This window comes from Varroa destructor, unplaced genomic scaffold (genome assembly GCF_002443255.2).
Source record: "Varroa destructor unplaced genomic scaffold, Vdes_3.0 BEIS01000005.1, whole genome shotgun sequence".
NCBI classification, from domain to species: Eukaryota; Metazoa; Arthropoda; class Arachnida; order Mesostigmata; family Varroidae; genus Varroa; species Varroa destructor.
In genome coordinates this window covers 15,608,991-15,631,800 of record NW_019211458.1, presented here as the reverse complement: position 1 = coordinate 15,631,800, position 22,810 = coordinate 15,608,991, and the positions used below count along the sequence as shown (strand labels likewise).

The 22,810-nt window shown below is 40.1% G+C and overlaps 2 protein-coding genes and 2 long non-coding RNA genes across 4 annotated transcripts in view; 1 reads left to right on the top strand and 3 right to left on the bottom strand.

Moving 5' to 3' along the window:
* The window catches only part of LOC111250858 (uncharacterized), a 54,801-nt gene extending 53,578 nt beyond the window's left edge, over nucleotides 1-1,223 (bottom strand). The window contains exon 1 of the mRNA XM_086989830.1: nucleotides 1,180-1,223. The gene's annotated coding sequence lies outside the window, so the exon portion shown is untranslated. The remainder of the gene's footprint in view (nucleotides 1-1,179) is intronic.
* Nucleotides 1,224-1,238: 15 nt separating this feature from the next.
* On the bottom strand, nucleotides 1,239-8,854 carry LOC111251248 (uncharacterized). The gene is made up of 4 exons (XR_002673682.2): nucleotides 6,550-8,854; nucleotides 6,049-6,152; nucleotides 5,110-5,257; nucleotides 1,239-3,946 (listed from the first exon to the last, which is right to left on the bottom strand). It is a non-coding gene; the product is annotated as an uncharacterized LOC111251248 (long non-coding RNA).
* A 1,420-nt stretch (nucleotides 8,855-10,274) lies between these two features.
* On the bottom strand, nucleotides 10,275-14,018 carry LOC147755336 (uncharacterized). Its single transcript, XR_015329424.1, has 2 exons — nucleotides 11,857-14,018; nucleotides 10,275-10,414 (listed from the first exon to the last, which is right to left on the bottom strand). It is a non-coding gene; the product is annotated as an uncharacterized LOC147755336 (long non-coding RNA).
* Nucleotides 14,019-14,919: 901 nt separating this feature from the next.
* On the top strand, nucleotides 14,920-21,487 carry LOC111252067 (solute carrier family 22 member 7-like). Its single transcript, XM_022809434.2, has 10 exons — nucleotides 14,920-15,301; nucleotides 15,947-16,064; nucleotides 16,481-16,584; nucleotides 17,096-17,250; nucleotides 18,502-18,667; nucleotides 18,916-19,170; nucleotides 19,385-19,599; nucleotides 20,333-20,508; nucleotides 20,694-20,798; nucleotides 21,292-21,487. The coding sequence occupies exons 1-10, from the start codon at nucleotides 15,072-15,074 to the stop codon at nucleotides 21,421-21,423; spliced, it is 1,656 nt and encodes a 551-aa protein (XP_022665169.1). The 5' UTR covers nucleotides 14,920-15,071; the 3' UTR covers nucleotides 21,424-21,487.
* The last annotated feature ends 1,323 nt before the right edge of the window (nucleotides 21,488-22,810 follow it).

The window sequence follows — 22,810 nt, the reverse complement described above, 5'->3', positions numbered from 1 at the left end:
ATTGATGCGTTGGGCATTTATTATCGTCGTCGGAAAGTTGATCGGGGGTTGTAGGCGAACAAATAAGCCTACATCGCTAGAAACAAACTGTCTTATTAATAACCTGTCCTATAAAATGGAAAGAACGATGTGTTTCTAGTGTGCTATATAATATCTTATATTTCAGAGGCACCCATTAAGGTCAACGAGACTCACCGGCATTAACCAGTGAATGGAGAGGTGTAAACCTAATTATTGTCTTGAAAAAAAACTTCTCTAACAGACAAACAAATGTCTAACAAATCAATAATTACTAGTTTTGTTGCAAACCATATGTATATAGATACACTTCTGTAAACAAAATCGTCATTGCTTATAATCACCCAGCCTAAATATAATATATAGACATGTATGTATGTAAAAATTCTGAAAAGAGATTCAGATATGGAGTCATTCACATATGAGAAATAGAAATTCTGCTGTGCCCCTAGATCTATGAAAGCCAGACAATAAACTTCAGGTTAAATAGTGCACATGTAACAAAAATCGTTCTACTATTCCGTGCTTCCAGAAAATTAGCACCGTTCAGTGGACTAGTAGTGGTCATGACCCCCGACCCCAACAAATGGAACATTCAAGTTGTAGCTACAGAGTTCAGACAGTCTATATAGCAATTCAGTAACTGTAAAACGTTAAGCTTTAAGTGCTGAGCCCATTGAATGCCATGGAACTGTTCGTTGTGTCGGAAAGCCGAACTTCTCTGAGACTGCTTCACGATGAATGTAATCAATACAGTCCCAGAAACAGCTACGAGAAAGCGGAACGTCATAGGAGCTGTATGTGTTACTAATTTCCGAAGTATATCAACCTATACCTAAGGCTATACAGAGGACACCACCAAGAGCCTTGGACGTAAACATTACGCGTGTGTGTACATGGGAATCGGCAGTTTTACGTTAAGCATATAGCCACAATACATTAGCTTAGAAACTGACTATAATGTTAAAATCTAATTTAATGTTTTTTTTTGATATATTATTAATCCTTTAATTTCAATTTCTGGGTAATAATCGTGTTGATAATATAAAATATTGCTGTTAGAGTGCTTTAACCGCAATCCTACATGATGGCAACAATCGTTATGTACCTTTTTCCTTCCTATTTCCTTTTCAGTCCTCTACTATGACGTAAGGGCGCTACCTGTCAGAGTTGTCCAAGTCGCCATCAGAGAGCCTAAGTGTCACCACGTCTGAAAAGCATGTAAACTACGTTACAATACTGGTAAAAACGTGAAACAATAATAACTGAGCCATCGAATCTCCTTATTAATTAGCTTAGCCTTAGTGCTTTCTGCGATTACCCCCCAATATGGAGGATAATAGAGGCTAAAAGTAATAGAGAACATGCATTCTCGAAATAGAAGGACACTATTTTTTACAAATTCGATATATTATACTAGATCATTTTTCGTATATAAACCTCGTTAAACGGATTTCAAAAGCGTCGTTCGGTAGCGCCGGAAAGTTGCTTTCAAATCATTTAGTCGATTATTACATTAAGAACGGCTAAGTATAGGCGGCTTTTTTTATTGTTACGTGGCAGTAACAACAACAGTATGATTACTACCAGCATGCCGAAGTCTAGAACGTCCATACAGTCGCTACTGCAAACAAAAAATTATTTGATCTTATTACCGCTATCGTATTGTTAGAGCTGAAATAGCTACGGCTTTCATCGGATAAACTTTCCTAATGATCTGAAGTGTAACTATGGAGGCTTCCGTGCGACGGCCACCATTGCATCGCCAGTTGTTTAAATGCCCCGAACTCTCTTGCTCGCCCTTGCCACATAGGCAAACGCTCTGAATCGACGCTGTTTTCACACATACAAACACATTCGCATTATATACACAGACTAAAGGAGCGGTCAGGGCAGCGGTACAGGGCACCGACAGCCATCAGCCGATAGTGGTCAGTGACAATGGAGAAAATAACCGGCCACACGCTGTCTGCGTCGCCAACAACCAGATCTCTCAATTAAAGAAAAAGTAGTCGAATCAATTTCAAGCATTGCCTTAAGGAGATGACAGGCTTACCATATGTCAGGAAGCGTTATATTAGCAGAAAATGGAGGCCTTCGTGCCGCTGTGGCTGATCTGTGTTATTTTTCTTGTTCAGCACCAGCGTCACAAAGTGAAAGCACTTGTATCTACAAGCAGTGCGTAACTTTATATTATATATATCTATATATAACGTCTATGGCTACACGGCGAGCTCGTATACCTGCGTATTTAGTGGTGGCAAGAACAAGAAACATCAGGTGCGGGAGTTCCTATTAGCTATTGTAGAAAAAAGCCAGCCCGCAAGAGCGGGCCAAGAGAAAACAGGGGGAGAAAGGGAGGGGAGAGAGAGAGAGAGAGAGAGAGAGAGAGAGAGAGAGAGAGAGAGAGAGGAGGCAAACGAGTACAGAAGTGCCCACAGTAACCTTTTTGGCCCAGCACTATTGTCAGGCGCGGCATCGGAAGCTTCGTTGCTTCTTTAGCTTTCGTATCTGGGGTTGGGCGGGACAAAAGGACGACAACGGACTCACCCTAGAAGCCGCCAGCAGGCCCCTTCACTGACATTCGTAGTGCGCAAGACTTGACAATAATGCTAAACACGATGAAACAGCGTATCTACATACGCTGCGTAAAAAGAAGCATAAGCAGTATAAGAAGCTGTAGAGGAAAATACCGAAAGGAATAGACAAGTCAGCTACAGCAAACGAGAATGATAGGTAGGGAACGCAGAGGGCTAGTGGTAGCACAAGCGGGTGATGGCACTTCCGTAACTGTTGGCAATGTATAGCCAACAGCAACAGGGGTCAGCCAGGCTGCGCGTTAAAAAGACCACTTACCACCTCATTGTAAGATGTTGTCCGCTCATTCGAAGTCAGCTCTCCGTCTTCGAAGCTTGATTTAGTTTGCTAATACAGTTATTAAGATCGTTAAGCACAGTATACTTACATGGACATGTCGAAACGCAAAATCTACAGAGGTGTAGGACAGGATCAACCTGCGCTTGTCAGGTAGCAGACTTTTGTTAGGTTAAGCGTTGTTATGTGATGATACTTAACGCGTGAAAGAGAAACTAAATTATATTCAATGAAAAATGTTTTACCCCCTAGTAGATAAAGATACGCAATGTAGGTTGGAAGCACTTCGGTGGAAACGCCGCTAGATGGACCCGAAGCACTTTCAAAAGCAAAACTCAAATCGAAGTAGATTTTGTGTGATGTACCTGACTACAGACAGCATCGGGTTAATTCGTCAAGCTCGCGTCATTGTTTTTTGAATCACTATCGTGTATAAAATCTATATTTACAATTTGTGCGCATTGTCGCATGTTTTTGCATATCATGGACATAGTCTACAGGCAGTCATCACGACAAAATTTCGCTACAAATTTTTCGCGTTTTTTAATATTTTCGGTTCTTTCAAAACAATATATAAGCAAACATTTTACATTACTTACGTATTCTGTAAGTAACTATTTTCCTTTGACGCATACTTGCATATAGGTATCATAAAAAGCTGTGCATCTAGTCGAACAAGGATGGCAAAATGTTAGTGATTGAAATATATTTGTATGCCATGTTTGCCTATATATGTATATATATAGATCTGTATTTACTTCATTGTGATCTTAGATAGGTTACTTTTTTCTTTTTTGGTCTGAATTTGTTGGCTGGTTGACCCGTCTGCGATTATGTCAACACTTCTAACTTCAAGCAAAACTGCTGTATAATGATAAATCGGCTGATCATAATCAATAGCTTCTTCAACTAGTACGACAGTGACGACGATAACCAACGGGCTGCAGATGTTTTTCCCGCTATTTTTCTTGCGTTCCATGACCGTCAATGGGTTTTGAGTCTGTCGAAACTGTAGCTCATTCAACAACGTAAGACTTAGCAGCAAAGGTTCGTCCTGTGAAGTTGCAGACATCGCATCAAATTGAAATCCTTCTGCTAGTTAACGTTGCAGTTAGTAGTTACTTTATCGCTCTGTCCGTCTGGTTCGATGATGTGTCGCCGTGCGTCTCTAAACGCCGGCCAGCCTCGTTTTTTGGTTCTATCCATTGCATCGTCACCGACCGTTTGTCAAACTGTTAGGAATTGTTTTTTGAGATTGGCCATTGTAACTTGTTCGTTGTTTCGTGTTCTGGCCGGTCGTTGTTAATCATAAAAAGTCTGTTTCTGAATATATATGATCTTGAGGGAGAGAATTGTGTACATGAAAACATGCCGGTCGATGCTTCTGCAAACGTATGCTCTAATCGAAACAACGATCTCTTGTTAGACAATCGCTAGTTCTCGCTAATGATAAGCTTAAAGGATTAGTAAGGTTTTTAGTAAATTATTTGTTCAGACATATTTACCTAAATCGTTGCACGATAATGCTTAAGAATTAGCTTTTTGGTAAGATACTGGTGTTTGCTGATGTTAGGCCATTGTTTCGTAATATCTTCGTTAAGCAAGCGTTTAAATATGGGGACCTGTCATGCAAGAGAAAAATATTGCCTACACAAAATGCCCTTTAAATTATTACGAGATTCTTTCGCAGAATTTCATTATCTAACACTCTGTATTCCAAAATTCTGTCAAATCGCCATATTGGCAACTTTCCAAACCGCTAACAATGGTCTATTGAGTGCCCCTTCGATCGATGAAAGGAATTTATTCGTATATCATAGAAGCGACGACGATCGATCGTAGGAAAATTAAACAAGAAAGCACATAGATTTCCAACATTAAACCCAAATAATCAACCTGACGCATAGCTGGACAGGCATTCGACATTTTGGTAGGCGTTTCAGTATTTTATAACTTGCCACCGCTACGTAAAACAATTCTGGCGAGTTAAGACATCAATTTTACTTGGCTCAAATTCGAATCCTGCCCCACTGTTTTGCATTACGTAGTAAAGATAGTCGGTCCTTTCGCGGGATAGGGAAACTCCATCTAGGATCTTAGATTGATAGAAGATCACACAGCTCTATATGCGATGCTTTTCTTAGCCAACACACACGGCTGCATAAAATTGTATCGCAGTAAGAACACCTGGTAATTAGCGACCACGAGTTGACTTACTGATTTTTTGCAGTGATAAGTCATTTCTTGAATTGTAGTCCTATGATGGTTACCTGACGCGTTTACGTCAGTTTACACACCGCACGCGGGCACGGTAACGTGCTTCTATCGGGCTGCACGATCGGCCTGCCGGTGGTGCAGGACATCGCTGAGTGTGATCGCGGACATCGACAACATGATGCGAAAAAGATAGTATCAATCAAATATGATTTCTAAATAAATGGCTAAGGATTGTCTATTTCTCATAATGTAGAACTTTCCTAGCAAAGCATTGAGGTGAAGAAATCTGTATTCGAAATTTCGCATAGTTCTTTTAGCCAGCCGCTTGACGTCCAAGAAATATTTCGAAAAGCTTCACGACTGCTGATTCTATATTGCCTAAAATACCATATACGCTTTTACATCTTTACCAGTGTTACGTATTCAGCTAGACAAACATAAATATAAACATGATAATTTAATTAGCAACGTGCTAACAACTCAATTGTTTTGTCCTTGGCAATATTGCTTGACAAAATACTGCCCATAGAAAAGTGTTTGTCACGCACAGACTCTGCATAGCACTATATGTAGATATCATAAAATTACTGCCGTCAAGTAAAGATACTTTACTTACGAAGTCAATACGAAGGAAAATTAGGATTGCCTGTATCTTCTAAACAGGCTGCCAGTTTCCATCAAGTTAGAAATAATATCATATGGGATACGTAGTGTTCTCGAAATTCGTTGTTCAACGCTGACGAGTGTAGAGGCATCGGGCAACTTCGAAAAAACTAAGTCTGTTTTTGCTAGTCTGTCAATTGCTAGTTTCCCGGAGAAAAGGTCCTCAAAAAAAAAACTGGCCGGCTATTCAATGGCGACGCTACGCGAGATAAATCCAAACGTTTCGAGCTCGACTAGAATGATATCGAGATGCAAATTGCATAGCTATTTAAGTACCTGCATTTTATGTGCTCCAGTCAACCTGAGTTTGCATCAGGCTCTTCAGGAACTGCTACTGGCAAACGTCGTTGCAGACCATCAGGCAAAGTAGATGTAGACACCTAACATAAACAGGGCTGTAACTCTACTTAACCTGTCATCTCACTTACATTTTGTTAAAAAAAAAAATAAAATAAACGATTTGAGTTCTACTACATTATTGAATATTTTATCTGATACTAAAACTTATTATAAATTCCCCCCATGAACGAATACATCTTTGTCTCTGCAAGACAGTATACAGACCAGACAAAAGGGGCGTACAATCGACTACTGAAGTATTAATAGACAAGGAATTGATTTTGCTTCGAAAGCTTTCCCATATCATCGAGCAACTGAAATCTGTCAATCCCATTTGATTTTAAAGGTTCTGGACAAAACAAAGCTAGGCTTTTCTAAAAGTTCAGACGGCCAAAGCCTCCATTCTACAGCGATCAACCTGGCATCTGAGTCCCTCACTTTTTAGCCTTGGGCTCATCTATGTCTTCTTTCGGAAGTTTCATTCAAAAAAACCTTTCCGGATGACTTCGGGGCTGTTATGTTTCACAGGCTCCTCTCTATCAAGCGTTTACGTCTTTTATAGGAGTTCCAGATCGTCGCAGGGGCTAATTGTGTGTTGTAACAGCACGCGGCTCGATTTATACGACCTTCGTGGGGTATCTTTCTTTTTGGCTGACAAGCTAAACATGAATCGAAATCGGCCACTAGGACCCGAAAACATAATGACTCAGATAGGAGAGGAAAATCGAGATAACCGGGATAAAAGATACGCTGTGTCTTGTAAGTAGCCAGCTATTATTCGGACAAAATTGTTGAAAATTTTGCTGTTTCTGCTTCTTGGCAGAACATTGTGTCGTATCAATAGGTTCTACAGTTATGGCGAAAATAACGATGATGCTCTGACGATACCCTGCCGCTTGGTGACTAACGCTGGGCGGCTCGTTCTCGAAGGCTGCGATCGATTGAGATTGAGCAATAATAATGATAGTCAGGCCATGCAGGCTCTTCTTTAACCATTCGTAACACGCAGTAAGTAGGCACGTGATCCTACCGGACGAAACGAACCGACTGCCGCGTGCAATATTGACAATTTACCTGTAAAAGCTGATATATACGTCCGAGGTGGAAAGATGTCTTTGTCCGTCACGAATCTCTGCGTCGCTATAATGGGTCTGCACCCGGTCTAGTGCAAGATCCCGCTGCGCGTAACTATCTTGTCTGCGCTGTGGGAGTGGCCGTAGATCCCGAACACCCATATTAAAGAGGTTATTAGCAAGATAGGCTTCAGTGAGCAATGTGCTAGTGATTGTTATCGATACGGTTTGATAATTACAACATTTATAAATAGAAATATGTTCGATATATTTTGTGTGTAGGAATAATGTGGTCTTGGCAAATAGGTTCGAGTTGGATGCTTGATGCCATTGGGTCGAACGATTGTCTTCTATTGATCCACAGCTCGTATTGCGTTAGTATTAAGGTAAATTTATTGCCTTTTAAAATATCGGTGCTGTAAATTCTTCATATTGACACATTTTGACCTCATCGACTACGCCCTCAGCGCTTTCCGCCAATGCCTAGTTTCTGCCGATACAGAATTACGTCATAAACTTTTTTTTTCTGTATAATAATAAAAAAAAAACCAAGACGACTGCGTATTAAGGGGGTAGATAACGGTGCGAACAATCACCGGCTGTAAATAGCGACGCCAACTATAATATGCTTTTGTCAACATGGCAATAGTACTACTGATACAACAAGAATATATGCAACAATTACTACAACATTATAATGGAAAAGCAGCGTTGGACGCATGGTTCAATCACACTGGCTCTTATGAATAGCTATACAATGTTTCGATCAGGGCAGCACTAGATAGATCTTCCTCCTTACGACAGAAGCAATCAACGCTTTTTGATGTTGAAGTCCATATGTTCAATATGATAGCAAGTTATCATGGTATCTCGAATTATATTCGCCTCAGTGAGCGTCTACTTCACACTTTGTGGGGTGCGTTAGTTGAAGGGAATACGGGTAAAATCGGAAGAGATCAGGTGCGGTAATAAAGGGGGAGCTACGTGTCTGCCTATTTCGTGCGAAGTGAGGTGGTTCTTTTCATCACAGGGAAAACCACTGAGTCCTTCATATAACCTGAACAGTTCGCCGGCGGAGGCCGTCGCCCCGAACGTGCACAGAACGGGAGATACTGCCAAGGGAACCCGGAAGCATATTCATGTAGAGGGGATTTTTTTTTATACTAGTAACTAGTAAAAAGAAAAAGTCACGAGGTTTACGAAAATACAATTGATTGCATTAGAAATACTAGATTTCGCCAATCGTACCTAAATTGGCCTCATTCTATGTGAATGCTACTTAAGTTGATTTTATATCCTATACCCTATTGACTGTTATTATCTATCTTTAAACGTATTCCCATCCAAACACGAGTTCGCGAGTTACCGATTCAGTTGTCTAGGTTACGCAAATGCTCGTCCACGTATTACTACTGAGCTATTAGCTTGTAAAGGTTAACGGCGTATTCGGTACGTGGAAACGAAGCTACACTTCTAACATATACGACCAAACTTTTGACCGACGCGTGCTTTATATAGTTGAGCTAAATATCGTGGCTGACAGCTCTATATTGTTTACACACATATACAGGACGGCATAAATCAAAGCTTTTATGACTTGTTCTGAAGACATTTCTAATATTTGCTTCATATCCAAGATGTGTCATCTTTGCCGATTATGTCTATTTAATATAACCTTAATTTACCCTAATTGCATCTTTTATTAAACACCTACAGCATTAACTTGTTCATTGTTTTTCAAAAATACTTTTTTTAGTTGTTTTTTTTTTAGCAGTTTCTAGTAGTAATCGTGCGTCAAGTTGTATTAGCAGGTGTAGACTGCTTTAGAAGGCGCGAAAATACAGTACATACTAAAAATTCACCTAAAAAAAAACTAAGTTTTGGCCTCAAGGCAGGTCAAAGGTCTCAAAAGATCAAGGGCTAAAAATGGCCAACGATTACAAAGGTGCAAAAATCGCATGAAATGCCGAAAAGATCTACCGTTTATTGAAACAAATCTACAAGATCCAATTGGCAATTGACGTGATGCTTTACGAAAGCAAACTTTCGATATAAAAGACCAAAGTGTATTAAATTGACTGGCTTGATGAGTCTTCCAGCCTTGTAAACGAAAGTTCTATCGAGGATATTATGCTTTACCTTCTGGAAGTCTTCTTCAGTTTTTTAGAAGTCACATAACGTAGATCGATCCAGGTCCTTTGGGCCCTCAAACTGCTAAGGAATGATTACCCCACTCTCTCATATGCAAAATACTTTACCACACAGACTACATTTTATATAAGTACTGATCTAAGTGTCTTATCCAAGGAGCGTTACATCAGAGCTCATAATATTTTTGTATCGTACAAACTGTGCGTTGTTAGAATCGCGCTCATCGGAAGATTCTTTGAGAATCAAGTATAACTTACGTCCAGTCGCTTTTAATTTCATTTCTGTATTAGCTAAAACTTCAGCTGTACTACTTCGCTGGTTTGGAATCACCGAGCCAATTTTCTTCATTGCATATGACGGCATGCAATTGCTAGTAGGCAGATTAGCCAGGGAAATCGGTTAAAAAAAGTGTTTGCTGAGTTAACCCTATACCAACAATTCTATTTTTTTTGGTAAAAAAAAAAACAACTGGAAGAAACAGTCACTCAGTGGCTAGATTGTCAAAAGTTAATTATCCGAATAGCAGTAGATTCTAAATTGAACAATTATAAAGGGAATGCTCTACAATAAAACGTTGAAGATTTCCTATAAAAGAGCAAATGTAAGTTCACGCAAATTTGTTGAATTTCTAAGCATCTTACAAATGCTATAATTCTGAGTTTATGTATGTGTACCATAACCTTGCTTTGCTGCACGTTTATCTGTACGCGTGCAATGGGAACTCTCTTACTCAATAGATCTATCATCAGTCTTGGTTAAGGTAAATTATATTTAGCTTTTTTTCACCTTTACATAATCAGTTCCTACTTAGTTTTTATAATTTCTACTTTAGCATCCACCTAGAAGTCTGTGGCGCTTCTGTGCTATGCATAGTTTTAGGGAGACTGCCCTAAGTCCGTTGCTCGAGCACCAAACAGTTTGTTACAGAGATACGTCAAATAGAAAAAAAAAGAATGATTTATTTCATGATGATGATAACGATACCAAGGGCATTGACTATAGTGGAAGGTATACGTAACTGTGCCGTGGACGCTCCATATTGTCAGATGCTCGTTTAGCTATCAGTAGCTATGCGGACCCTGAAAGAACAAGGCCATTTGTATAAATATTCTCAATAATATTCTTAGGCGTTCCATATAGCGATGTACTTCCCGCGTATTATTATATGCGAGCCAAACACTATCCTATAGAAACAGTGATCTCCGCCGAGATTGCGGGGATTGGATCGGCTTTCCAATGCGACAATACCCAAATTAGTGACTCCATTGAGGCGCTTTGCTCTCTAGGTCATCTTTGTCGAAACCTGTAATAGATCATTAATCGACGATGCAAACTTGCACCCCGTAAAAGTATTTTTGATATTTTAGTTAGAGTTATTTGACACTTTGAGGGTATCAACCTTACTTTTTTTCTTTATCCTCGTTTTGCCTACATTCCGCTCTCCTACCTCAAAAATCGGAAACAAAAGTTCTCAAGTTGTCAAGTAAGTTCTGCATTGCCTTATGTATATACTTGGCAAGGTCGTACTTAATTTTACAGCAGAATGCGTAAAAGGACTACTACACTTCATGTAGCTGTACAGTGAAGCTGTGTAGAATTACTTGATTTCTATATTCTATTCGTTATTTATGTAAAATCTATGGGGCACATAAAATATATGTGATATCGATTTCCGAAAGTAAAACATTGATAGCTAACAACGCAAACGTCATTCTGCTTCGCAAAAATGTTGTATCTTTTAGAGTTACTCAGTTCAATATGTCATTAGAAATACTGCTCGGAGTGTTAGAGGCCTGTCTTCCGTTTGTCCATGTCTTCAGATTCGGGAATTGCCTGGAAGCTCAGATAGCCTTCACGCCACAACCTACCTCAATCATGCCTCCGACCTGCTCGTCTGCCCACTGCAACCTCTGCACAGTGCACACCCTTTGAAGGTGTATAAAACCAACAAGGAAATTCAATATGCTTGACTTAAAGTAAGCACGCGTATAATTAGGTGGCAGAACAAAACTGCTAACGTTTGAAAATCACTAGCACTTTAATCAGCCTCAAGCACCTCAATTAAATGGATTACGTGGAACGAGAGTATAGAGACTTGTATCATAAAGAAGCGTACTATACTGGTGAGTATGTTTTTAATTGTTATGGAGGTACAGCCTAAAGTAATTGTGCCCTTTATTTGGTTATCTTGCTTACCTTGTTCCATTACCTAATTTGACTGCGTCCACTAAGTAATCCTGTTTCGGCTATTTAGTTACCTTACTTCAGATATTCCCCTATAACAACCTAGTCGTAGTATGATTATCTCATACCTCCCAACCAATGCAACCTAGTGTTCTTTCACCGTAAACCTATTTTTACGTTGAAACTACCCCATTGCGATTATCCAGATACCAAATTTGCATTTTGCATGCTGAAGATTCACATTTTCTTTAAAAATCTTGGGCAGTTCTAAAACCAAGCAAACAAAAAGCATGCAAATCATTTTTAGAAATTCATAACCAAATTGCTGAAGGTATACCATTGAGCCGTGCTACACCGTTGAGCTAAACCGTTGCCCACTGCAGTAGAATAAGGAAATCCAGCATAACGTCATGCAGCGCTGGTAAGGGTGGTAATCGTGAATAGAGGAGCCTTGTTTTCATACAGGACGCGGTCACGCATTAGGGATAGGGCTTCTGCCATAGTCAGTCATCCCTCGGCATCGATGTTAATTACACGAATTCTCCTTTAGGATCTAGCACTCAGCGCCTATGTTTCTAGGTATCTGTCGACTGCGTACGAAGCGAGGTGTGCCAAGTACACGTACGTTTTTTGACTAGGTTATTCGCTCGATTGAGAAGGCCCGACAATTGTTGCAGCTCCACCGTTTGTATCGGCTCACTCCTATTCTATTGCCTGCACTTTTTATATCATAATCCCCAGAATAATTTGTGACGCTCTTTCCAACGAAGCCGCGCACTTCAGTTGGAGTTTCAGTGGCATACTCGACGCGAATCACCTATGCCGCGTATCTGGAATTGTGCTGGGTAGCTCTTTCCACTGCAGCAAGAAGAAAGTAATCTTCTCTCACTTCTTCGTGTTTATTTGTGATTGTCATTTTGACCTTCGAATTCGGGAAGGAAGGAAAACTTTTTTGAAGCTAGTTCTCTGCTCTGCTTGAAGACATGTCTTCTGGATCCTTTATCGCAGTATCGGACGTAATTGAATCTGTGCTCATTCCCGTTAAAATTTTGCACGCTGGAGCTGTTAACTTCCCTTTTTTTGCCGGGTAGCTTCTGAATTCCAAACAGAACATAGATTGCTTTTACCGCTTCGAAGACGACACTGATATCAACTCTGGAATCGTTAAGTGGCTCATACGATAAAATCACAAGCAAATTTTTCCGCCGTCTCGCGTAGCGTCGAAAAATGCCCTCACTTAACTGACGTGTCGGCTTAGAAGCCTTATTGAGGTACATACAGTCTGTCTGCCGTTGAACATCGACAACTCTACTTCGTTAACGAAGTTATCATTGACACGGTGCAAGCCATCGAACGCTGATAAAATTTCCCAGCTCTTGCTGTCGTAGGAATCATTATCCAGAGCCTTAGCTATGGACGCAATAGCATCGTATATACCGTCCGGCAATGTGAGTGGGAATCGAGGGTTTTTTAAAATGAATCTTCAATCGTAAGAAGCTAAGCACAGCCAAATTACTAAGAGGAGATAAATGCCAGGCGTTCGAGAAACGTTGCAACGAAACAATGTATAGTCAATCATATTCATGTACTTCAGAGCGATAATATGAGCCCATAGTGGCAAAAGTCAACGAAGAATTGTACGTATGTTAAAATAGGAGATGACTATTGAGCAGGATATGCACACAACTATGAATTTTTCTAAATCTAGGTTGATCTACAACAGTAGCCTTGTTTTACTACCTTAATCTTGATCTTAACCTTGGCCTAATCTTGATCTTGTTGTGTGACACTCCAGATCATACCTTGTTCCGTACAACGAAGCATCTACATATCGTTGTTTAAAGCTTCCAAATCGCCCTTTTGATCCAGTTTGAAGGACAGCAGTTTTAGACATCAAAAAAAAAAGCAAATTTACTTCAACTTCATTCAGTTTTGCCATTCTATCGCCACATCTAACGCTTTGCCTTTATGGATATCAAAACGTGAATCCGTTGCAGAAGGTTGCTGTTGCACTTTTGACCTGCGTTCGTGCTCAGTAAAACCTGCATTGTGTACGTATAAGTGTCCGCTTCGCTGACATGCTAACAAGCTAGACCTACATATGATGCCATTAGATAGAATTGCTAAGTAAACTGCTAGCAAAAATCAATTATGTTTAATTGACTTCAAAAAGTGAATTAAATTTTATATCTTATTGTGTGTTATATACTGCATAGCTCGGCGTTGTCTTTGCGATTTTGCCCTAGCAAGTCCACTGGAATTACTCGCCGGAACTGACACACTGATTCCTAGAGCTCTAGCTAGAGTATAAACTTAACACATTTCTCACGATTATTTGGTCCAGCTGTTTATTATACATAAAAGTTTGGACCTTTGTTAAGACGGAAATTTTTAGGACATCATTTATCTTGTTGATGCTCTTCGTAGGGACCCCGTGACCATAATAGTGATTACGACAACTTTAATGAAATAGGAGCTAACTTGAATTTTACTAAAAGAATGACAGCTCTTGTTCGCATTTCCCTGGCGCGTCCTGCTGATCAAGCTACGCCACTGGTGCTCCTCCGTATGCTTCTTTTTGGCCGACTGAGGCGAGCTGGAACTAGATAAGCGATCTTATCTAGCGGATTGCTTGTCTATTCCATACACGATCTCAACAGCTTACACATTCTCGTGTGTCGATTTTAAAATGGTGAAACTGCGCTCTGATATATTAGGGGCAGTCCCCTGCGGGTGGACGAGTTTTTTTTTGTAGAAACTTATCCATCTGAATCAAGTGTCAGCCAAATAATCTATCGTGCCTATTACAGGACGAGTGCCGCTTTTGCAAAGTAACCGCGATACAACGGTTCCAGAATACGATCTCCTATTTGCTCGATTCATGTAACCTTTACCAAAATGAGCAGTTACATATAAAAATTATATTCGTTCTCTCAGCCGGAAACCTCGTTAGATAGGTCACGACTTAAGCTGATTGCTCGAGTTTATCGCCTATACAAACAATTAGGTTATCTCTGTTGGCAAAAGATTCGGCCTGTCATGGTTATTGGACATTGAACGCGTATACAATGAGAGGCCTCTACCACCCACGAGACAACAGCTTCGCACCAGCCTATGCTCAATAATGATAGCTAGTTACCGGAAATCGTTTGTTGGTTTGACTGGAAGCAGTGAACATCCGATGGCGCTCTAGAGAGAAGATAAGTAGACTATTACGGTACAAGGAGACAAGACGTAGCTAGCATAGCCTCTAGTCACGCTACCTCGATATGGAAGCAACAAGTGGCAGACGTGTCTATCGGACGAATAGCGCTCACTTGCTCGCGGCAATTGCCCTCGACGGTTGCTGGTTTACGACAATGGCAAGAGACTCACGCTCTGGATGGAATCACGCGAAGGAACGACGTACATACACAACTGACCATGACTCGGTGGGTCGAATAGCAGTCGAAAAGCAACAGCGCGCGTACTGCAGGTGTTCAAAAAAGTTGACTTGATTAGGGAAAGAGTAAAGTACTTTGTCTTAAGGTACGCCCACCTCCGAAGTAAGCAATGGTTGATGTAAACGCTCTTGTGGACAAGATCGGGCCGTGGCAGATTCCGGTGTTTCTACTGATCATTCTTCGATCGTGGCCACTTGAATTTCACATTTTATTTCTATCGTTTGCCGCGCCCTCGAAACAAGATCACTGGTGCGCCCGGCCGGCACAATTTGTCGAAAAGTTCTCGGTCGATGAATGGAAACGACAGGCTATACCAGTTGTTCAAAATAAGTTCAGCAGGTAAATAACGTTTAACGCTTCCAATTATACACATCTACTATTAACAGAATTATTGTCGTAACGTATGCATCGAAGGATAATCTACGCGCAACCCGAAGGTAACAGAGATTTGTTAACATTTGATGTCTAGTGCTGGTCTGGTAGAACTTTGATTACTATGTAACTTACGTATGCCTAATTGCTTCGAGTTTTACGTCTGAGACTTTCAGCATCGACTGCTTTGTTAGGGGCAAAGATCATTATACTCGGAACACGAACCATGCTTTAGTATGCATTTCAGAAATGTTGCTAGCTTCAGACTAACTAAAATTCGAAGCATATCGTATCTACCAGACTGAAGTAACGGATCTATTTATCTGTAGATATATTAACTCGTAGCCGTCATTGTGATCTTCGTCTCCAACAAATCAACTTGTCGCTAAATTCTGGCGTACCGCATACGCTACCACGGTATTAGATTGCTATTGCGCTACATCTGTACGGCTCATTGTCTATAATCGTCAGTGGCATAGGTGCTATTTTTGGCAATTAGAGTTTGCTAGCTGGCTAAACCCCTGAACAGATTTTCATATATGCACGATACGTATCGTTTCATATTGTCTAGGTAGAATTCTAACCAACTTCTTGGCACAACTTAACCTTCAGATGCCTGGTTCGTAAATGGGTCGAAGAAAATGGCAAAGTGCGATTTCTGAACGAAACCGAAAATTGCAAAATCTGGGAGTATGATACGACGTACTATGATTGGACTGTCGTCCGAGAAGTACGTAGTAGATGTACACACTTGCGTTCCGTTGAAAATTGATATTATTAATTAATTAAATTGATAATAATAACTTAGGTTACTTAGCTTATTACTTTCGTCTTACGTACTATATCTTACATAAAGTTAAAGATATAGTAGTTTGCTTTTGTGTATCATTCGTCTGCCTGAAACAAAGTGATTATGAACATGTTTTCTTCTGAATTTTTTTTTCTGTACTGTAGTAGTTAACAGCGGCAACCAAGCATTGAACATTTCATCGCTAGAAAATCGCATTGAATGCCCATACGGTCTGATCAGCCGATTCCAAAGAAACAGACACGAGAAAAAAATTTATAAATTTAAATTTAAGTAGGGATCTAATGCTACAACTAACGTTTACAAGTATCATTACCTATTCGGTTGGTGTCCTGCAGTTCGGGCTCGTATGCGACAAAAGCTGGTACGTTTCTGCTTCCCAGGCTTCTTTCATGGCTGGAATTATGGTGGGAAATGTCGTATTCGCTAAAATCGCCGACAGGTAATAGAACATTTTGTTCACGCATCAGCTTGCTTGAACACAGCGTTATATCACAGATAGTTTGCATAGATTGCCTTCATTAAATGGAAACTGCCAATGTACCATTTCTTATGAACGGGCCCAAACCAAAGCCAGTAGGATCCAATATTGCGCTTGTAATTAGCTCCTTGTTCTTTGCCAAAATTTCTAATTGCACTTTTTAAACAAAATTGAACTGATATATATATGTACATCAGCATATGCTGGCCATATAAATGTACACATAGGGCTGAGAAACTAGAGTGCAGGACGAACGTACTCGAAGGCTTGGGTTCGATGCACGACTGAGTCTGATAGCATGCAATAATGTGGTAAGCCCGGATCATTATACTCTCTCTCTACCCTTTGAACGAAATCGCTACATGTAATATCATCGATCGATCGCTAAATATTCCCCGTACCTTCAAGCAACTAACAAACAACTTCGCTTTTCAATTTTTCTTTCGGTTCTGCCAATGTGGCCAAATGTTAGGTATGGACGCCGCAAATCACTTCTATGGTCGACGCTTCTGATGATCGTCGTTGGCTTCATCACTGTTTTCTGCCGAGACTATTGGTCATTCAACGTTGCACGTTTTGGCATTTCAATTGCGTGTGGAGCCTACCAGTGTACAATTCTGTCATTGTGTACGGTACATCTGTTTCTTAACATAATCTCTATTTAGAAATTAAGCTCTTTCAGGCGCTGCTAGACATACTAGTTTGTCATATAAGTGTTATCGGGTTTATTACTTAACGAAAACACAACAATTCATTCAACTTCTAGCAAAAAAAACTAAGTTGTTATATATTCCCTCTTAGAAATGCGTGTTTGTTCTTTATATATATATATATATATATATATACATGAGTCAGTACGTTTGTTCGTTGTTAACAGCAATCGTCTGATCGGATACTGTACCCAATACAGTTGGGCTATATACAGGCCCGTATCTTGTCCTTCTCAAACACTTTCTCATAATAATGATCTCCTTGAAACGAAAACTTAGCCTTTTGGGTATATTTTCCGAAGCTGCTCATTTTTTCCTTTGTTTAATAGTAAAAAAAAGAGGCACTACTTCTAGTAATTGGCGACAAGTCTGTCATTTTAGCTGCGTATTTTGCGGTGCCCAGCAAGATGCTGTAAGTGGATAAGATGTCATACTTCGTTGTACGTTTCACCTAGTTTACAGCGCACTCCGACTGAAACGCAATAGATATAAAATTCGGAAAAACAGTCTAATGTTCGTAACTTATTCGACAATTAACGAGCCATCTCCCATTTAAGATGCCTCGGATAGCCGACCGGCATGGTGTATACCCCTTTCAGTTTTAAACAGCTTTAAACCTCTTTTAAAAAGTGCTTTCGGAACTTTTAACTTCAATAAGCCCTCGGTAGAGGACTTAACCGGGATGGCACTTATCTGGGACTTAAGCGGCATGGTAATTATATGCCATGGTAACATATCCTAGATTGTGGTCAAACATAGCCGCATGCGCTCATGGTTACCATGGCAACGCACTTAAAATGATATGCCTTAGCCACCCAGTCCACATTGCCCCCTAATTTTTAACTTAGGGAACATTTTCATTCCGTTACAAAATCCTAGCCTTTAATCTCCGCAAGAGGTAAAATAAAGCTGATGCCGAAAGTGCGTTTTTCTATCTAAATTCAACATAGAACCCCGTTTCCTGCACAACGAACTTAGAGGTGATAGAGAACATTTTGATTATCATATAAAGATTTAAGAAGAGGACGACCTACTTACGTTACAAACCAATATGAATGCTTTCATTTTTTCCCTATCAAGTGTATTTACCTTACTCATAGAAACAATACGGTTAATTGAAAAACTAACAGCGAATAAATGCTATTGTTTGTTTTTATCCGATGGGAAGTAATGGAGTGTCTGTCCGCTAAGAAGCGAAGTTGGGCAATGCTTTCTTCGTTTGGCTGGACAACTGGCTCGATGATACTTCCATGGACCGCGTACCTCCTGCCGAACTGGATATACCAACAAATCCTTTACGCAGCCTCCGCTATACCGTGTCTGATTATCTGGAAGTGAGTAAAGAGTTAATGTAGAGTGTTTCGAAAGAAGGAAATTATTTCAGTTTTGATGACGACATTATTGTGCATAGACGAGATAGATGGCGTACCTTTTTTTCGAAGAGAAAAGTAAGTCACCTGGAAGCAACCGAACAGTGAAAGAATAGTTAGAAATATGAATAAACGAAAAATAGATCTTGTTTAACTCGAGAGACGATACAAATAATAGATGATTAATAAGTGTAAACAAACTTTGCTTTTAGATTTTTACCCGAATCCCCCCGTTGGCTCTTGGCCAGTGGGCATGTAGATAAAGCTGAGACGGCAATAGGGAAACTCGTGCGCAAAAACAACTTAAAGAACGTCGACGTCGGTAAAATGTTTGAAGAGTACCGCGAAAACAACAACATATTGCAGGGCACCAAACCACGCGATTCGGTAGTGGGCCAGCCAGCATATGCTGACCTTTTTCGCGGGCCTAGGATGCGTGTCCGTTCTGTCTGCATTCTCATCATGTAGTACGTCTCTTATGCTCTACAACTAACTTTCACCTTGAGGATGAACAGGCCTTTGGTTACCTTTCCCCTTTGTTGAGATACAGTGTCAGTGAGTAAATTGTTGCCAACACACAGTCGTTGTTCGTTGAATTGCCATTGTTGATCGTAGGATTCGTGGTTGTCTAACATTGTCTCGTTTTTATCCATCCGTTTTGACGCTTCGACATCTCAACAGCTTCGCGAATCGTCTGCTCATGTTTCACTTAACATTTTTTTCGTCACGAATGGGAGGTAACCCATTTTGGGGCTTTACACTTGTTGCTCTTCTCACTATACCATCAGATATTATTTCTGTGATCTGCATTCGCCACGTCAAGAGGCGACCCACCATGTTCATATCGTTTCTGGGTACCGGCGCGTTCATCCTGCTGCTTGTCCCCTTTGGCGAAGGTGGGTTTCCAACTTCCAGTTAAACTCACTCTGTTTAGCACTCCTTTTCTAACATACTCAATTTAAGCTTCAAATCAAAAAGGCTCTTATTGACACCTGCCCAGCTCGTTTTAAGTATATAATTATCTGCGCCTGAGGACAAATATTATTATTATTATAACAAGGAAGGCGTCCTACTACATATGTACAAATCGGTTTTCAAAGCAGAACGTACATATGGCTATGAATCCACTTACGGAACCTTACTCAAAATATATTGAAAATGCTTGAACACATTGAATATATTGATACGTTCCCTATGAACGAAAACTAAAAATCAAGGTAACACCCTTTAAGGCGGAGTCTGGCCGTTTTTACGGAAAATTTTGATTGTGTATGTCTTCTAGAGATGCAACCAATTCTGAGTTGCATATAGACCTGGAACTGTGAGCCTTGTATATTTATACCTATAAAAAAAAACCTACAATATATTTTTCAAGCAAGCTCTTTTTGCAAGACAATTTTAACGCAAGTTAGTGCGCCCGGACGGCGCACTATTTCAAAGCAAAATTCCATATATCTATAATAGTAAATTTGGTCTGAATGGTGGTCTAACGAATGAAAACATTGTCTGCATAGGCGCATTAGCTATGAAATTTTGCTCCACACGTGATCACGCTAATCAATTTTCAAAATTTACAACTGTCTTCCGAAGGTTACATAAGTAAAATTTTGTTATCTCTATGTCTTCTAGATCAGTTCATGGCGCGTGTGATTTTGTGCACGCTAGCCAAGAGCCTTAACGGGATAGGAGCTTGCTCACTGGGAGTGTTCGCGTCGGAATCGTTTCCCACCGTCATAAGAGCCATGGGTATTGGCAGCGCGTACACATCCTCGCGATTTGGCGCGATGTTCTCGCCATTCTTCAAAGTACGATTAGAAAGTTATACTTAAAGCCAGTGTTGTTTATGTATAGTGACACCTGGTATCACCAATTGTTCTTGATATAATTTTTTTTGTGTGCGCTCGTTAGCTGCGAACACTTCGCTAGCACCTCAATAGCCTAGGTCCGGTTGATAAACGCGACGTGTTATTTGCGTACAACTATTTTACAGGAGCTAGCAGATTTCGCAGGTCCCGCCGCTGCTGCTGCAGTATCCGCAGGCATCGCTGCTTTGGGTGCTCTCTCAACCCTCTTTTTACCAGAAACGCTGAATAAGGTTTGTTAATTGACTATTTGTACTTAGTAATAACGTATATGGCGAAATGATGCGACGCAGCCTATTCGTACTATTATTTCGAATATATATCGAGTTACATACGGAACAGGTCGCTTTTCTTTTTATTCAAAAAGGAGAAATTAATAGCGACAATATAATCCAGGCCAGGGAGTCTACGTTAGGCAAAAATCAGCCATTGCAGTCTTTTACCATTATACCACTGTGGGTTTATTCCGGGAATCAAACGACCTGGCAAGTGATTTGGACGCATCTTAAATTAGGCAGTGAGCCCTCTGTCGGGTAAATCGGTCACCCTTAAATTTGCAGCCACCGACTGCAAATGCACCCAAGGACACTCCGCAGCTCTAGTGAACCAGAACAGCAGCCTAGTTTATGACATATTATCAAATATCGAGCCTTAAATATTCTACCCAACAACAAAAACCTTTCGACACTGCCGAACTAATCGAACACGTATATGTACCTGTTTTAGGAGCTTCCAGATTCGTTGGCCGATGTCGATCCTGAAGTTTACGCTTCGGTAGAAACAAGGGCGAAAGACACACACGAAGCCGACGATATAAAGAATGGGGTAAAAGTGCAATGTAGCATTCGCCGCACATAGCGTTGTTAATAAAAAAAAAAAACGTTAAGATCTGTAGCAATAAAAATCTGTTTACATCACTGAAGCTTGCGGTGTTGATGATGTTTTTGCATAGTACCTATTTCATTAAATCATGGACGCTGACCAGCCACAGATCTGATAGACGAATTACCTTGATAGTAAACTACTTTACCGGCGGTGAATATTTTTGCTGTAAAAACGACTCAATTATTTCCGCAATAAAATACTGGCGCGTTCCTTAGTCGGCGGTAGCAGACGGAAACTATTTAAACTTTGGCGTGAATTTAGCTTCTAACTAAAAACGATACATGAAACCGTAATTCATTGGTGCATTTTGACGACCGGAAAAGATAGCCTAGGCTGACGTTGTTGAAAAATGTACGTTAAACGTGAAGGAAGCCGTAATGAAGCAAAATGAGATTATGGTGAAACAATCACAGCATTCTAGCGAAGCCCACATCATCTTTGTTGCATGATATAAATGCGTCAGGGCATACACCTTTTCTTCCGTCATATATCTAAATTTTCGTCAATTTTGGCCTATTATCAAAAGTGTCTCCTGTTATTCCAACTAATCGAAAGACTAGAGTAGGCACGACGACAATACGTCAAATCCACTCGTTCACGAAAAAGAACGAGCTTCTTTACAGGCTTCTATCCATGCACTGCTATTTACTCCGCAAGCGGTTCTCAGTCATGTTAAGTAGATGCGGCGCTAGGACGATTGACGGCCTGAGCAGTATCACTTATGTATGTACTTCTATACGTTGTAGAAAACATCCGCTTGTATTGAAGATAATACATAATTCCTTATAGTGATTTACTGCTTTTAAATGAGGCGTTTCCCAAAATTGCCTCTTTATTGACGACGAATGTTTCGTGCTCTTATCAAATAGATTTTGCACGCTGAAGCTCTTTCGACAAAAAGTTGTGCGCTTACAATTGAACAAGGTTAGGTTTTCTCCACATCGTTAGCTGCTCAATGCTTATACAGGCATTTTTTACGAATACAATTTTGTTGACAAAAAGTTTTACTCTTCAATTTTTTATTATATAATCTTCAAATTTTTATTGTATTTTTTCAAATCGATTTTTTTTTATTGTTGAATAGTTTCAATCAACTATCTTATATTTTTCAATCTCAAATGCTGCTCTAATATGGTAAAATACTAAATTGTCGCATTTTGAAAGCTGGTACATTTAAGAATATTTAGGCTAGGAACAAAAAGAACATGAAGTGCCCGAAAATCATATGAAAGATGGTACATAATCCTATTATGCAGGAAAAAGACATTTAAGAAATAACTAGGAAGCAAAAAACTTTTTGCTTCTCTCAGGTTTACTAGAAGATTCAAGTTTACCGAATTCAATCAAGCACACGATTAAC